General features: G+C 41.7%; 1 protein-coding gene across 8 annotated transcripts in view; it reads left to right on the top strand.

The window, feature by feature from the left end:
- The window catches only part of ACACA (acetyl-CoA carboxylase alpha), a 274,450-nt gene that overhangs the window by 120,062 nt on the left and 136,293 nt on the right, over window positions 1-18,095 (top strand). For all 8 annotated transcript variants that reach the window (XM_043481750.1, XM_043481768.1, XM_043481775.1 and 5 more), the window contains 8 exons: window positions 38-183; window positions 949-1,099; window positions 4,048-4,182; window positions 4,753-4,899; window positions 5,916-6,104; window positions 7,110-7,210; window positions 8,285-8,373; window positions 13,582-13,706. In XM_043481750.1, the coding sequence (XP_043337685.1) occupies window positions 38-183; window positions 949-1,099; window positions 4,048-4,182; window positions 4,753-4,899; window positions 5,916-6,104; window positions 7,110-7,210; window positions 8,285-8,373; window positions 13,582-13,706 (1,083 nt within the window). The remainder of the gene's footprint in view (window positions 1-37; window positions 184-948; window positions 1,100-4,047; window positions 4,183-4,752; window positions 4,900-5,915; window positions 6,105-7,109; window positions 7,211-8,284; window positions 8,374-13,581; window positions 13,707-18,095) is intronic.

Consider the following 18,095-nt stretch of genomic DNA (forward strand, 5'->3'; position numbering starts at 1 on the left):
ACACTGACTTGTCTCTTTGGTTTCTCATTTCTTACAGGTGACTCGACAGTCCCCAAACTCCTACGTGGTGATCATGAACGGCTCGTGTGTGGAAGTAGACGTGCATCGGCTGAGCGACGGTGGACTGCTCCTGTCCTATGACGGCAGCAGTTACACCACGTACATGAAGGAGGAGGTGGATAGGTGAGTGGCTCTTTGGGCTCCGTTTGCTGGTCATTGTACCAGCCTTTTCTCTCGGTAGGGCGTGTTTAACTCTTGGGGTTTGTCAAGGTCTTTTTGGGGAGTCTGTTCTAAAAAATAGAACATTTACCTAATACAAATTTCAAGAGTATTAGAAGTCTTTAAAATTAAAAATAATATCTCTCCACCACTGTAGTGTGGGCAGACAATGAAAACTAAATTCCCTTTTTTATAGGCTACTACTGTTAACAGTTTCTTATATGTCTTTACTGAAATTTTGTATGCGTATATAAGTTATATATATGTACATACTGTGTTTTTCTTTTAAACATATTCACAAATAAAAGTAACCTTTAGTTCTGCATCTTATTTTTTCCTTTAACATATTGTACTCTATTCAACACCAGTCTTTGTGGTGTTGTGATAATTAAATGAATTAACACATGGAAAGGGTGTAGACCATTGCTTGGAACTTAGTAAGAGTTTGAAACATCTTAGCTATTACATCATCAGCACCTTCATGTTTTTTTTCTTCCTGCTCAATGGAGATGTCTATCCTTTTTAATGGTCAGATAATCTTCCATTATATGGATGTACCATAATTAATTTAACTTGACTATTATTGAAGGGAATTTTGGTTATTTGGCATTGTAAACAAAGATGCAATAAATGTCCTGTGTATATGTGTACAATGAAGTTTTCAGGTTTTTTTAAGATTGACAATTTAAGATGCTTTATTAACTTAGATAACTCCCACTTATCTCCTAGGTATCGCATCACAATTGGCAATAAAACTTGTGTGTTTGAGAAGGAAAACGACCCTTCAGTGCTGCGCTCACCCTCTGCTGGGAAGTTAATCCAGTACATTGTGGAGGATGGAGGCCATGTGTTTGCTGGCCAGTGCTATGCCGAGATCGAGGTCAGGGTGGTCGTTGGGCTTCCGGGTCATGGGAGGGAAGGTGGGCAAAGAGTTGGCTGGGATGGACTAGGACTCAAGGGTAACAGAAAGGAAGTAAAAAATAGAAAGGAAAGAGTATCTGTTTGATTAGGGTTATGAACCTTAGCATTTTGTTTATTTAAAAAAATATTTTCTTTTTTTGTGTGTGTGTGTGTAATAAAGTTTTATTAAAGTATAAAGGAGATAGAGAAAGCTTCTGACATAGGCATCAGAAGGGGGCAAAAGAGTACCCCCTTTGCTAGTGTTAGCAATGGAGTTATATACTCTCCAATGAATCCAAAGAATGTCTGGAGGTTGTAAAGACCTCACCAGACCTACTCCCATAATTTACATTTTAAGATAACAGAGTTGGCTAGAAGGTTTAATCCAAAGATTGTCCTCAGGCAGGATACATCCTTGTAAAGACCAGACCTACTCCCATAATTTATGTTTTAAGATAACAGAATTAGCCAGAGGGTTTAATCCAAAGACTGTCCTCAGGCAGGATACATTATTGTTATATAATCCTAAGGAACGTAGAGGAAAAAAAGTAAAAAAGTTTGTCCTTTCTTCCTCCTTGAATATCCCAGACCTCTCTCTCCTTGGGGACCCCTAGACTTCTTATCAACCTGCCTAGGAAATGACTCTCATTCCCCCCTTTTCTTTTAGGAGAATTATGTTGCCTAGGGAAAAGGGGCGTCTTTCTCATTCCATAACTGCTTCCGAGCTGACAAGGGGCGTTGTCCCTAAATTGGTGAGGCAACATATTCTCCTAATCCTCATAGTGAGGATGTCTGATCCAGGGGCTCCAAGTAATAGTTGGAGGAGGCTGTGGCACTCATAGGAGCTCGGACAACTATTTGTAAATTAAAAGCTTTTAGACGGTTAGAAAACCCCATTATACAGTTACAGATGTAAGGCAAAATAGTCATTAAACCAAGTTAAAATCAAAATGAAAAGTCACATTATGTCCATAGTTACATCAGTCCATCTTAAGGTTGTTAGATGTCATCAGTTTAAGAAGAGGCATCACATGCGATTGTTGAAGGTATTTGCAGACTTGGAGAAAGTCTTTTCCTTGAAGTGGAGATGTCCACCACGGGAAGCCTTCCACTGATGAAGAGGGGAGTGCTCCACAGACCCAGCACTTAGACCGATTGTGGAATGCTGCATAGGAGTGAGCCCAGGACAGGAAGGCATTATCTTGAGGATCAAACGGCAGACTCAGGATTTCTGGAGTCAGCAGAAGTAGGCTCACATAGATTATCAGGCCCATCATTTGGCTCGTCCAGACAATCCCATTACGGAAGCCGATCGGGAAGAAAGTGGGCCAGGGGCTTCAGTAAGCACGGAGTAAGTTGCCTCAGTATCTTGTCCTGAAGGATCCCGGACGAGCCCCCAAGATGAAAGGTTGTTGCTGAACGATAAGACGCGGGATTCTTGGCCTCCGGAGGAGACGAATTCAATCCGAGGCCAGAGACGAGGCTGGATCGCTCAGAGCTTTTGTGTAATAAAGTTTTATTAAAGTATAAAGAAGATAGAGAAAACTTCTGACATAGGCATCAGAAGGGGGCAAAAGAGTACCCCTAAAAAAATATTTTCTTGGCCGTGCCTTATGGCATGTGGCGTCTCAGTTCCCCCACCAGAGATGGAACCTGCGCCCCTTGCATTTGAAGCACACAGGCCTAACCACTGGACTACCAGGGAAGTCCATGAACCTTAGGATTTTCAAAACACATTAAAAGCTCATAGTTTTCCTTGGATAGATGAGGAACCTCTAGCTCTAAAGAATAGATCCTAGGCAGTGGCACTTACTGAGTGCTGGGTATTATGCCAAGTACTGGTTATGCAGAAAGATATGATAGGTGGAATGGGGCTTTGAAACAGACTTGTAGTGAAATACGAATTTTGAGAAGGCTGCACAAAGTGCAGAGGGCCACGTGCCCCAAGTCAGTATGGGGCTGGATGGGCAGTGAGAGAAGAATTCCTGAAAGCGGGGACTTTGATCTTGGCATTGGAAGATAGACAGTGATAGACCAGATGAGGCAGGCCAGGCAACGCTGTTTAAAGGTGAAGGAACAGCATGTACAAATGCACAGAAGTGAGAGCGTGTGGTGTATAGAGGGAACTACAGGTCCATATTGACATCGCTTGAGAACAGACTAAGGTTTAACGGGAAATGGCAGGCAGAGATGCTGAATGAGTCGTCAGAATTTGAGATCAGGTTAAAAAACCTTATAAAACATACTGAGAAGTTTAGACTCTCCTCAAGGCCGTTGGGGTCACTGAAGGATATGACACAGAAAAGTGATGGAATGAGATTTGGGCTCTAGAATGATTGCTTCTAGTGGCCTTATTGGAGGTGCATAACATATAAAGATGTCTATGGGGAGGTTGTTTTTTTTTTTCTTAATGTTTTTTTAAAATTTATTTGACTGCACCAAGTCTTCGTTGCGACACGCATACTCTTAGCTGTGGCATGTGGGATCTGTTTCCTTGACCTGGCCCAAACCTGGGCCCCCTGTACGGGAAGTGCAGAGTCCTCGCCCCTGGACCACCAGGGAAGTCCCTGTTGGGAGATGTCTGAATTCCTCTAAACCAGAAATGATAAGGGCCCAAACCAAAGAGTTGGCAAGACATGAAGATTTTTGAGAGAGGTTTAGACAATGCATTCGACCTGGCTTGGTAACTGGCAGATAAGGGAGATAAAGGAGTGGGAATGATCCTTAGGTTTTGGTCTGGATATCATAGATAGAGTAAGTACCTGGATCCACAGGTGTGAGGAAGATAAATTGTTCATCATTTCTCAGTATAAGACAAGTCAAAACCAACCATGGCAAAAATGGATTTAAATATTAGAAACGGGAACTATCAGTAGTTGTCATTAATCCCTAAAGCTAGGTCCTGAGAAATTTTAGTTTTCCTTGCAGGTGATGAAGATGGTAATGACCTTAACAGCCGCAGAGTCTGGCTGTATCCATTACGTCAAGCGGCCTGGAGCAGCTCTTGACCCGGGCTGTGTAATAGCCAAAATGCAACTGGACAACCCCAGCAAGGTCCAGCAGGTAAATAGGTGGATAGACACTTTTAATACTGCTCTCCAAGAGCTGGGTACACAGTAGGGGTGGTTTGGAGAGGCAAGTGATCTCAAACCTTGGTTTTCCAGTTTTTCCTTCAGCTTTTTACCCCTCATTTTATGCCTTATGCCTTTGTATTTGTGCCTTTGGTATCATGCATCTAGAATTTATGAGTTACTATGATATTAAGAATCTGTGCTTTTTCTCGTGATGCTTCTCACATTGACTTCTCTCCCTGTCGCTGGGTGTGGTAAAGGGAAGTCTTCCTTTTTTTATTAATTGCTTTGACTGCATCGGGTCTGAGTTGCGGCATGCGGGCTCTTTGTTTCTGTGTGAGGGTTTCTCTCTAGCTGTGGCACACGGGCTCAGCAGTTGTTTTGCACAGGCTTAGTTGCCCCGCCACTTGTGGGATCTTAATTCCGCCTGGGTGGCTGACTGTTAACCACTGGACCACCAGGGAAGTCCCTAAAGGGAAGTCTTGATTTTACATGATGAATCTAAGTTGCAGTGGTGTGTCTGAAGGTAGTGGATGACTTGATCTCTCATTGGGGTTGACAGGCTGAGCTTCACACAGGCAGTCTGCCACAGATCCAGAGCACAGCGCTCAGAGGCGAGAAGCTCCATCGAGTGTTCCACTATGTCCTGGATAATCTGGTCAACGTGATGAACGGATACTGCCTTCCAGATCCTTTCTTTAGCAGCAGGGTATGAGTCACTTTTCGTAGGTGGGGTGGGGTAGGGAAGCAGGTGTACATCTTGGAGAATGGGTGTTCTCCAGCATAGTTTAAAATTCATACAGGGAATTTTTTTAAGAGGGAGGAAGGGAAAGCTGTTTGACCAAAATTCTGCCGGTATTAGTTGTAGGATTTGAAGTCTTTATATCCTTACTTCTTATCTCTGTCATTGACTTCACATTTAATTGGGATTTAAACCAGTGAACAATGACAATGTTAGTTGTTTATATTATAATTTCAAAGTAAGTACTGGCATACCTTGGGGATACTGCAGGTTTGGTTCCAGACCACTTCAATAAAGCGAATATTACAAGAAAGAAAATCACATGAATTTTTTGCTTTCCTAGTGCATAGAAAGGCTATGTTTACATATTGATAAAGAACCTGCCTGCCAATACAGGAGACATGAGATGTGGGTTCGATCCCTGGGTTGGGACGATCCCCTGGGGGAGGAAGTGGCAACCCACTCCAGTATTCTTGCCTGGAGAATCCCATGGGCAGAGGAACCTGGTGGGCTACAGCCCATGGGTCGCAAAGAGTCGGATATGACTGAAGTGACTTAGCAGGCACATAGTCTATTAAGTGTGTAATAGCATTACATCTAAAAAATGTACATATCTAAATTTAAAAATGTTTTCTTGTTAAAAAAGGCAAATCATCTCCTGAGCCTTTAAGGAGTTGTAATGGTTTTGCTGGTGGAGTGTTTGAAATACTGCAAGAATTACCAAAATGTGACACAGAGACATGAAGTGAGCAAAGCCGTTGGAAAAATGGTGCCAATAGACTTGCTCGACACAGGGTTTTACATGAAATCTTCAGTTTGTAAAAAAAAAAAAAAACCCACAATATTTGCAACGTGTAATAAAGCAGTGCACAATAAAGTGTGGTATGCCTGTATTGTGTGGTAGTGAATTCAGACATATAATTTTGTTTGGGGGATTATGTTAATTTTGTCCAGATCCTGTTTTATTATTTCCTTCTTCTCAGGTGAAAGACTGGGTTGAACGGTTGATGAAGACCCTCAGAGACCCCTCCTTGCCTCTCCTAGAATTGCAGGATATCATGACCAGTGTCTCTGGTCGTATCCCACCCAATGTGGAGAAGTCTATCAAGAAGGAGATGGCTCAGTATGCCAGCAACATCACATCCGTCCTCTGTCAGTTTCCCAGCCAGCAGGTACTTACAGACTAACGCTGTCGTTGTCTGCTGGATGCCCACACTAGAGTTCTTGCAGGAGGAGTCCTTCCTGTTTGGATCCTCCTCACTGTCTGGGTGTTGTACTTCTAAAGTTTTAAGCATTGTGCCCTTTGCAAATCTGCCTCATGATGCAAGCCCAGTAAGTTAAGTGTTGGGTGTGAAATGTAAGGTATCTGTGGTTAAGAGAAAAGCATATTGGTTGTGTACCCCATAGAGTTCTGTCCCTGGGGCTGCACCCTGATTAGAAGTATTTTTGTGATTCTAAAGCAGGCGGATATTTGTAGCTCTTTCATCAGAGACTTCCTCACTACCTCGACAGCATGCTTATTACTCTTTGCCTCTGGTCCAGACTTACATGTAGGGGTAAAGCCAGACAAGTGGGGCATTAAGCGTGTCTTGTCTGTCAGGACCTCTGGTAAGGACGCTAGTTTTTGTGATGCACTTGTTAGTTCATCTGGCAAAGGGGGAAAGAAATAGAAGTTGCTTTCTTATTTATCATGAATGAACCCCTAAACTATGCCTAGTAGCATTCAGCTGTGCTCAACATGCGAAAGATAGAAATTGTCACGTTCCAATGACGGTAATTCCAGTGGAGACACAGATGGAGGGAGCTGACACGTGGGCACAGTTGGGGGGGTGGTATGAGTCGGGAGAGCACCGCTGCCGTGTACACACTACCGTGTGGGAAGTAGATAGCTGGTGGGAAGCTGCTGCACATCTCAGGGAGCCCAGCTCGGCGCTCTGTGATGACCTAGACAGCAGAATGGGGGCAGGGGTGGGAGGGAAGCTCAAGAGGGCGGGGATATGTTTACCTGTAGCCAATTCACTTTGTTGTACAGTAAAAATTAACACAACATTGCAGCAGTTATACTCCAATTGAAACAAACAACAACAGGATTCCTCGTGTTGATGCTATTATGCAGGCTAATGTTTTGGGTCCCTCTGTTGAGTCGGGCTTCATTTTTCTCCTTTCTTATACTTTAGATTGCCAACATCCTAGATAGCCACGCAGCCACACTGAACCGGAAATCTGAACGGGAAGTCTTCTTCATGAACACTCAGAGCATCGTCCAGCTGGTGCAGAGGTAGGTACATGGAACTCCAGCGTCCCAGACCTGCCCGTCCCCACACCTTCCTTCCTTCTCAGTAATCACAAAGAGGTTTACCTTCAGTTCACCTTAGAGAACTTAGAAAGCACCTCGTGTCTTAGAAAATACCTATGTCAACTAAATATCTTAGAGTCCTGAGCTAACTCTACTTAGCGTTTCTGATGACTTCTTTCTATTCGGCATCTTTCCATCAATTATTAAGGCATGAATCTCACTGTTTTCTTTTTTCCTTACAATTTCCCTTGAAATTTTTCTTCTGGCATAGGTCCCTCTTTGACATTGACTCTTATTAGCTCATGGGATCAACTATTGGGCTAAAGGTATCTTCACAGGACTTTTTCAACTTTAAGATATTCATAAAATTTTCAGATTTCCCTTAGCCATTTCAAGGGTGTGGTGATCATTTCTGCTTAGCAATGGGGGACTGAACCAGCGTGTTGTTGGGTAGGGCTATCAAGTGGTTTTGGTCTTGTTTTCTCTCTCTCTCTTTTTTGTCTCCGTTTCTTTATAAGAAAAAAAGTCTTGTCTGTGGCCACGTTTCTTTTAGACTTTTATGTTACTTATTTATTATTTTTGGCGGTGCTGTGCTGTCGTCACTGTGCACAGACTCTCTCTAACTGTCGTGAGCAAGGGCTTTTCTCTAGCTGCGGGCGACACGAGCTGCTTACGGCGGTGGATTCTCCTGCGGAGCTCGGGCTGTCAGGCGTGTGGGCTCAGTAGTTGTGGCGCACAAGCTTAGCTGCCCCATGGCACGTGGGTTCCTCCCAGAGCAGGGATCGAACCTGCGTCGCCTGCAGTGGCAGGCAGATTCTCAGCCACGGGACCACCAGGGAAGCCGGCTTGAGTTTAAATTGACCTGGTTAATTGATTCTAGACTGGCTCCTGTCCTGTCCTATATACACAGGGAAAGCCGTTCTGTAGGAAGCCTAGTAAGTCCTGAGCCTTGGGTTTATTATTTCATGGTTGGTTATTTAACGGTGTTAGCCTGTCAGGATTTTCTTCTAGACTTGAATTTATCTTATTTATTTATACCTTCCTCTGTTTGCCTAGGTACCGCAGTGGCATCCGAGGACACATGAAGGCTGTGGTGATGGACCTGCTGCGGCAGTACCTGCGAGTAGAGACACAGTTCCAGAACGGTAAGCTCCTTCCCGAGGCTCTGTACCCGAGACCGCCTCCTTCCCGAGGCTCTGTACCCGAGACCGCCTCCTTCCCGAGGCTCTGTACCCGAGACCGCCTCCTTCCCGAGGCTCTGTACCCGAGACCGCCTCCTTCCCGAGGCTCTGTACCCGAGACCGTCTCCTTCCTGAGGCTCTGTACCTGAGAACGTCTCCTTCCAGGGCTGAGCGACAGCTGAGCCAGTCCATCCTGTCACCAGCACTTGACATGGACAGCCCTGTTCCTCCTTTCACCAGTCCGTTAAAAACTAAACTGCTCTGTCCCACTAGCACCAAAGAAAGAACAACAAAACACAACTTGATGAGACTGTAAATCGGTGTGCTTCTGCGAGAGGGCTGAGAGAATTTCTCTAGTAGAGATTAGCATTCCCCATTGGCCTCTTCTTGACCTTGTATAGTGAGGGTTACTTGAGTCAGACCAGGCTGAAATTGAGAAAGCCTATCTGAAGAGCTTGCCTCTCAGCAGCTCATCCATGGAATGAACCACAGGCATCTGAAAAAGGCTCAGATTTTCCAGTGCTTTTCAGTGTATCGTTTAGGTGGAATTTATCCATCATTCTCTATAGCGTCACTAAATGACTTACTAAGTCTCAAACACCATGGCTAAGATTTTAAAGCTACATACTGTGGACACTGCTTTCTGCCACAAGATGGCAGTGAAACACCATATGATTTGAAAGATTGCCTCTTGCTGCTCTTTGCTCTGTTTTGCTCACTTTTCCATCCTTAAAGGATGACTCTGCCACTCATGACAAGCAGAAATACTCAAGTAAATATTGCAAACTGGATCTGGCAGTGTGTAAAATAATCCGTCACAACCCAGTTGTCTTTATCCCACTAGTGTAAGCTTGATTAATATGTGAATCATTTATCATGTAATGCATAAAAAGAGGAAAAAACATGGCCATCATCTTAAGATATGGATGATAAAAGCATTTGACAAAATTGACTATCCATTCATGATAAGTCCTTGGCCAACTGAGAATGAAATGGTACTCTTTATCATGTAAAGTTCTCCTACCAAAAAATCTATAGGATACATCATACATAGTGGTAAAATGTTGAAAGCAATCTCTTTAAGATTAAGACAAGAATGCCTGCCATCATTACTGCTCTTCAGCATCTTACTGGATATCCCAGCTGCTTTTGTAAGGCAAGAAAAAGAACAAAAAATTATGAGGAGTGGAGTAAAGGTGTATGGATAGGAGTACAGAAATAAATCAGCCACTATTATATATGACATGAGGTCTACTCGGAAAGCCTCAAAGTATCCACATGTTTATTATTAGGATTATTTAAAATCTAGCAAAGTTGCTGGATACAAAAGTCAGTATATGGGGCTTCCCTGGTAGGTCGGTGGTAAAGAATCTGCCTGCCAACGTGGGAGACAAGGTTCGATCCCTGGTCTGGAAAGATCTCATGTGCCACAGAGTAACGAAGCTCATGCGCCGTGACCACTTAGCCCACCCACGGCAACTCCTGAAGCCCACCCACCCTAGAGCCCGTGCTCTCCACAAGAGAAGCCACCACAGTGAAAAGCCTACACACCACAGCTAGAGAGTAGCACCTGCTCTCTGCAGCTAGAGAAAAAAGCTTGAGCCACAGCAAAGACCCAGCACAGCCAAAATAAATTAATTAATTAAATAAATTTAAAAAGTCAGTATACAAAATTAAAATTTTATGGTATAATAGCTGTTTAGAAAAATATTCCATTTGAAATAGCAACCCAAAATATGAAATTCTGAGGAATAAGTCTAACAAAAAAATGTGCAACCTTTTTTGGGGAAAGTTGTAATCAGTAGAAATAATAAAGAAGATCTAGATAAATATCATGGCCTTGGATTGGAATATATATATTTGCAAAGTGTTAATTCTCCCTGAGTTCATCTGTAGATTCATTGACTTTCCAATAAAAATCTTACTAGTGTATTTCTATGGAATTTGTCAGGCTAGTTCTATAATTCACCTGAAAGAAAGGTAACCAAGATTCTTCTAAAGAAATACACTGTGGAGATATTTGTCCAGTTAAATATCAAGATTTGAGATAAAACCATATTAATGAAGAGATGGTGAAGAGATTAATGAAGATATTGGTGTTAGGACAGATTAATAGAACAATGGAACATTGGCTCTCTTAACCCAGAGGCAGATATATGAAAAATTACTTTACAACAGGGCAGGTGTTGTAAGTCATGGGAAAGGATAGTTTGCTACTGGGTAATGGATAATTCATTTGCCACCACCCCCAGCCTCCAAAAAAAGATTCCTAGCCTAGACAAGATGCCCCCAAATCGATTCCAGATTAATTTAAAACTTAAACACATGCTAAAGGGGCAAAGCTACTCAGTTTTTAGGAGAATATCGTTATGACCTCAGGACCAAGAAGATTTTGTCACATACAACCAGAGGGAACAAACTATAAAGGAGAAGGATAAATAGCTTGACCTCACTTAAGAGACTGAACTGAACTGAAGAACTTCTGTTCATGAAATGATCCCATAAAAAGACTTTGAAAATACAAGCCATAAAGTGGAGGAAGATATTTACAAATCATAACAACTGAGAAAGGATTAGAATCTATAGAGCACTGCCTCGAGTCAATAAGTAAAAGACGACCTAATAGAAAAATATGCAAAAGATAAAAAAAAGATAATTTGCAGAAGAGGAAGCAAAAATGATCACACCCAAATGATTAATGAAAAGATGTTAGATCTTTTACTAATTAGATAGCTATGAACCAAAACCACAGTAAGATTGGCAAAAATTTAAAATTCACATCATCTTCCACCACTTCTGCAAGTAAAAGTGCAAATTGTTACAACCACTTTGGAAAACAGCTCATCAGTACATAATGGAGTTGAACTTATTTATATTCTTCAACCAACCAATTCCACTCTTAGATGATATGCTCTAGATAAACTGTTACACATGTTTATTAAGGAGACATATACAGGACTGTTGGTGGCAAAAAAGACTGGAAGCAACCCAAATATACACAAGTTGAATAGACAATTGAATTCTAGTATATTCCTACAATGGATTAGTCTATAGCAGTGAAAATGGAACAAAGATGAATCTCCAAAACATAATGGTGAGGGAAATAAACAAGTTACAGAAGGATCCAAACACAATGATTCCATTGTTATCAAGTTGAAAACAGGTAAAGTGAATATATACATACATGGATACATATATATATATATACACACACACACATTTGTGATAAATGTAAAGAAGAGCAAAAGAATGATTAACATAAAATTCAGTTTAGTGGTTATCTTTGAGGAGGAGCACATAGAACCTTCAAAGATACTAAAAATGTTCTGTTAGATGGTAGTTAATTGGGTGTTTATTCTTCTGAATGTATATTTCACAATTAAAAGTTTTTCTAAAAGAGGCACTTGGTATCATTGCTTTCTTTCTGCTTAGTGTCTCCACTGCCTCTCCCCTGGGTAAATGTTCTTCATATTTCCCCTGGCCCTAGTAATTTCCATTACCAAGATACATTTCTGTTGTCACTTTAAGTCTTAGGAGAAATATGAATTTATATAGGATAACCAACAGCTTCCATTTTGTCCCAATTGGATCTTTAATGAAATTGGCAGCTCTCTAAATATTGAAGTTCACTGTTTTTCAAATATATTTAGTTTGATTTTGAAAAAAGTCTTATGTCAGTCACTAATATTTAAAACAGATAAGGGACCTTCCCTTGTGGTCCAGCAGTTAAGGCTTTGCTTTTCAATGCAGAGCGTGTGGGTTTGATCCCGGTTTGGGGAGCTAAGATTCACATACCTCAGGTCCAAAAAAACCCAAAACATTAAATAGAAGCAATATTGTAACAAATTCAATAAAGACTTTAAAAATGGTCCACATCAAAATAATCTTAAAAAAACAACAACAACAGATACAAGCGGAGTTGCCTTGGTTGATTGTGCTTTACGTTCTAGGAATCCATGGCAGTGCAGTTTGAATGCCACTGTTCCCGTTTGTAACTTAACATGCAGTCTCAACTAAGTGATAATCCTTTAGTATTTCCATGATTTCATAAAAACTCTGACCCTTGAGACTATTCAGATGCTCATTCTCCTTTACTTGTAAATTTAATTCTGAGGTAAGCTGTTTTCTAAAGAACTGAATATTACTTACATCCCATGTTAGAAGTCACTAAGGTACACCTGAGGCTTATGCTTCTGTTACAAAACATAGCCCTGTAAGTGAGAACTAACCTGCCCCTGGTGGCCTTGTGAAAGGCCAGTGAAAATATGCATAACTGTACTCTCCCTACGGACCTTTTATCTTCATTCAGGGTTCTCCCTGATCTGTGCCTTAGTTTGGATTTGGAATTCCTAGGCATTGCTTAACTACTTTGTGGAAAATGTTGATTCCAGAGGAAGCAGCCATCCTTCTTGTGGATACTGATAAGTTTGGGTGTTTTAGTTTTGAACTAAAACCATGCCTTCTAGTTGGGGTGAAACAGTTTCAGTGAGTCAAGCATGGAACCAGAATCTCTAGCTGGGGTTTAATGGTGTTGACATTTCTTTTTAAGTAGCCGAACCCTCTCTTCTAAGGAAACCATGTTGTTCAGGTCGTGTGCTCAGTCTTGTCAAACTCTTTGCAGCCCCATGGATGTAGCCCACCAGGGTCCTGTGTCCAGGGAATTCTCCAGGCAAGAATACTGGAGTGGGTAGCCATTTCCTACTTCGGAGGATCTTCCCAACCCAGGGATCAAACCCATGTCTCTTGAGGATTGTCTCTTGTGGATTCTTTACCACTAGTGCCACCTGGGAAGCCCAAGGAAATCATTGCAGGAAGCTAAATAAGAGAGTTTAGAGTAAGGCTGGTGGGGGGGGGCGGTGGATCTCAGGCCCTAAGACACACCTTCCCCACCTGTCAAATTTTTTAAATGAAAATAAGACTTAGAGAGGTAAAGTGATTTGCCCAGGAGCCCATCACAATTTGATAACAGAGCTAAGCTTTGAGCCCAGGGCTTTTATACCAGATTAACTGACTCCTAGCCCAGAGTTGTTCTTAATAAACCACACTGCCAATTTTATCGAAATCTAAGAAAATTCTCAAGATGTTTCTTCTCACTGCTTATTAATTTTCTAAATAGCATGTAAATGTGAACGTGCATACGTGGTGGTGACCACTTCTTTTTGCTGCTTGTAGGTCACTATGACAAATGTGTGTTCGCCCTCCGGGAGGAGAACAAAAGTGATATGAACACTGTACTGAACTACATCTTCTCTCATGCTCAAGTCACCAAGAAGAATCTTCTGGTCACCATGCTTATCGTGAGTACCATTTTTTAGAACCTGTAAGGATGGTTGATGATGTGAAAAAAAGTGTTTCTCCCTGTGATGGCTATGGTCAGAGGAACAGCTCCTGTCTTATGTGATTCTGGGATGAGTGGGGCTTGGGTTGTGGGTTAATAGTTTCTCACGCCCATCTTTGTCCTTGACCTGAAGGAACCTGCTCTAGTTGGGAAAGAATTGTTCTGCCAGTTATTCATATCATTTTTTTAAATTAATTTATTTTTTAATTGAAGGATAATCACTTTATAGAATTTTGTTGTTTTCTGTCAAACCTCAACATGAATCAGCCATAGGTATATATATATATATCCCCTCCCTTTTGAACCTCCCTCCTGTCTCCCTCCCCACCCCACCCTTCTAGGTTGATAGAGTCCCTGTTTGAGTTTCCTGAGACACACAGCAAATTCCTGTTGGCTATCTATTTTACATATGGTATTGTAAGTTTCCATGTTACTCTTTACACACATCTCACCCTCTCCTCTGCTCTCCCCATGTCCATAAGTCTATTCTCTATGTCTGTTTCTCCACTGCTGCCTTGTAAATAAATTCTTCAGTACCATTTTTCTAGATTCTGTATATATGCGTTAGAATATGATATTTTTCTTTCTGACTTACTTCACTCTGTATAATAGGCTCTAGGTTCATCCACCTCATTAGAACTGATTCAAACGCATTCCTTTTTATGGCTGAGTAATATTACATCGTGTATATGTACCACAACTTTATTCATTCATCTATCGATGGACATCTAGGTTGCTTCCATGTTCTAGCTATTGTAAATAGTGCTGCAATGAACAGTGGAATACATGTGTCTTTTTCAGTTTTGGTTTCCTCAGGGGATATGCCTAGGAGTGGGATTGCTGGGTCATATGGTGGTTTTATTCCTAGTTTTGTAAGGAATCTCCATACCGTCTTCCATAGTGGCTGTATCAATTTACATTCCCACCAGTGGTGCAAGAACATTCCCTTTTCTCCACCCCTTCTCCAGCACTTATTGTTTGTAGACTTTTTGATGATGGCCATTCTGACTGGTGTGAGGTGGTATCTCATTGTGGTTTTGATTTGCATTTCGCTAATAATGAGTGATGTTGAGCATCTTTTCATGTGTTTGTTAGCCATCTGTATGTCTTCTTTGAGGAAATGTCTGTTTAGGTCTTCTTCCCACTTTTTGATTGGGCTGTTTGTTTTTCTCGTATTGAGTTTTATGAGCTGCTTGTATATTTTGGAAATTAATCCTTTGTCAGTTGTTTCAGTTGCTATTATTTTCTCCCATTCTGAGGGTTGTCTTTTCACCTTGCTTATAGTTTGCTTTGCTGTGCAAAAGCTTTTAAGTTTAATCAGGTCCCACTTGTTTACTTTTGCTTTTATTTCCGTTACTCTAGAAGGTGGGTCATAGAGAATCTGCTTTGATTTATGTCATTGGGTGTTCTGCCTGTGTTTTCCTCTAAGAGTTTTATAGTTTCTGATCTTACATTTAGGTCTTTAATCCATTTTGAATTTATCTTTGTGTGTGGTGTTAAGAAATGTTCTAGTTTCATTCTTTTACATGTAGCTGTCCAGTTTTCCGAGCACCATTTATTGAAGAGGCTTATTCATATCATCTTACTCAAGAACTCAAAGCCCTTGACTTTACTTAAAGTTGCCTCATGTTTCCCCATTCCTGTTGTCACTCATGACAGGAGCTTTAAAATGGATTCTTATCTAGCCATTATTGTTGTTTAGTTGCTAAGTCATGTCTGACCCTTTTATGACCTCAGGGATTGTAGCCCACCAGGCTCTTCTGTCCATGGGATTTCCCAGGCAAGAATACTAGAGTGGGTTGCCATTTCCTTCTCCAGTTGGAAGGAGGATTCTTTACCACTGAGCCACCAAGGGAAGCCCTATCTAGCCAGTGTACTGTCCCATTATAACTTTTGTTTGTTCTATGAATGTCAGCAATGGCTCTCATATCCAAAACTTAATAACAAAAAACAACTGTTAGAAGTCTAGTACTGTTCCTCCCTGACTCAAAAAACACTTAAGTTTATTCCTCATCTTCTTTGATCCCCCTTTCTATCTTATTTATATGGACGTCTAAGCTCAGATTGTTGTATTGGTAGTAGATACATGCTTTTGTCTCCATAACTCAGTAATTTGAGGATTAGTAGAAAGAGGCAATGAGAAGTGAGACTAGTAAACATGAGTGGGACTGATGTACATTTGACCAGTGGGTAGAATTTTTGTGGGCTTAAGGATTTTTAAAGATGATTTGTAAGTTCTCCACTCGCCAGTTTTTCTGGCTCATTCTAGGAATCAGAGGACAATAGGACTAGTCTTCAAAACCTCCCCCCACCAGTCCCATTCCACAAACAATTTCCCACTCCATGAACAATTAATTGCCTTGCTGCTACATATTTGTGTTTTGGGGAGATTATATTACCTTTTTGCTCCTGTGGTTTTCTTTCTTGCCTTTTTGTGGGATTGGCATTCTTGGAACCTTAATTCCATCCTTTCTTCTTGGAGGAAAAAAAACTATACATCTTCTGCTATATTTTATTTCATGGTTCAGAGTGAAAGGAAACTATCTACTTCACATCTCTGGTTAACAATAGTGCCACTCTCTCAGTTATCTGCCTAGGTGGTTAACTCTGGAGGATATAACATTTTTTAGAAATAGCCACTTTAAAAAATATGTAATCATAGGGAGAGTTCATTACCTTTGCTACCCTAGAATGGCTAGACGGTGGGGAAACCAGCAGATGCATTTGAAAGGAAAAAAAAATATCAGCACAATGTAATATTTCAGCTTCTCCAAGTGATGGGTTTCAGCAAAGGAGATATTACCTTTGGCAACCTGCTGATTTTCTTTCTCTCAATTGGAAGGAGGAAGAAACCTCTGACTAATTAGATTTTTTTCTTAAATTTTAATAAAAAGGATTGCTAATTCTCCTTTGGTTAAAGCCAAGACTTTTCTGGCAGGAAAAGGCAATGATGAGGATGTGGAAGAATCTGTCAGTTTGGACCTAAAAATGGGGTAGAATTTGCCCTGTTAGGAAGCTAATTGTAGTGAGTTTTCATGTTATTATGATTACCTTTTTAAGGACTTAACAGTTTTTCTGCACTAAAAATAGACCAAAGCCCAGAAACCTTGGAGCAGCAGAAGAGTAATGATTGTCCAAGACTGTCGCTGGGTTTCTTAAATTCTAATTTGTAAGATATAGGGGCTCGGCTCGCTCCTTTTGCGGAGTGATTGTAAGTAACGCTTGCCTTAAGAATCTCATTATTGGAACACGGAGCCATATTTCCTCAGAGAATTCTGGAGTAGCTTTGAGCCGGGGCTGTTCATTTCTCAAGTAATCACGCTGGTGTGATGGAGAGAGAAAATGGCAGCTGTTCGGAGCTCAGGCCTTCAATTTTCTTCAGAGTCCAGTCACTCAAGTGTGTAATTACACGGGGGGTGCTGCAGAGGCGTTGGGCGCTGTCAGGGAGCTGGTTGAGGCTGTGCTTTCTGCTTTTGCCAGTCAGGACAGGCAGGAGCCAATGGGACTCTGGCTTGCTGCTAGTTCTTTTCTTCCCCCACCTTGTCATCCTGATTCCTTCTTACCTGCGTGGATGGTACCCAAACTTTCTTTCCAACAGGCCGAGCTCTTTGGAGAAAAGAGTCGTTTGTTTAGTGTTTTGATTTAGATGAATAGGAAGAAGAGGAGGAGGAGGGGGAGGAGGGGTGGAGAGGGGGAGGGGGAGGAGGGTGCAGGGAGGAGGGAGAGGGAAGGGGAGGGGGAAGGAGGAGGAAGGTTGAAGATGTGAACCAGAAAGATGGATTCTTCCTTTTCTTTCTTTTGGCATTTCACATTTGTCTTTAAAAAAATACAACAAAAGAAAACTTGGTAAACATCTGTAGGCTTTTATATCATTAAATTGCTTTTGAAATATCAGTTATTTTGACCTCGTCCCAGAAATTTGGAAAACAAGAAGTTAATTGCTGTCACTGAGCTGAGGATCGGCTAGCAGTGACTTGGGGAGCAGGGACGAAGGCTGGAACAGGGCTGCTTTCCAATCTGCCTTCTTTTGGGGGGGTGTCCGGTCCCCCACCCCACATCTACATTAGTGGAGGGGAGTGGCTGGTAAAAGCCATTTCAGCTGTTCGGATTACTCTCTCTGATGGCTATCACCTGGCTATGGCAGCGTTCCATTCCCCCAGCTTGCATTCTCTGCTGGATCCCCTTTCTTTGCTTACCTTGGCTTCCTGATCGATGGTTATACGCCCAGCCTTCCCATCTTTGCTTTCTAGAAGTAGGGCTGTCGATGGTGTGCTTTGCTGAACTAGATGATGATGTCTGGGCCTTCTGAACCTAGAGGGTGGGAATCAAGAAGGTCAAGCTTCTGAGA

This window comes from Cervus canadensis, chromosome 1 (assembly GCF_019320065.1).
Source record: "Cervus canadensis isolate Bull #8, Minnesota chromosome 1, ASM1932006v1, whole genome shotgun sequence".
Lineage (NCBI taxonomy): Eukaryota > Metazoa > Chordata > Mammalia > Artiodactyla > Cervidae > Cervus > Cervus canadensis.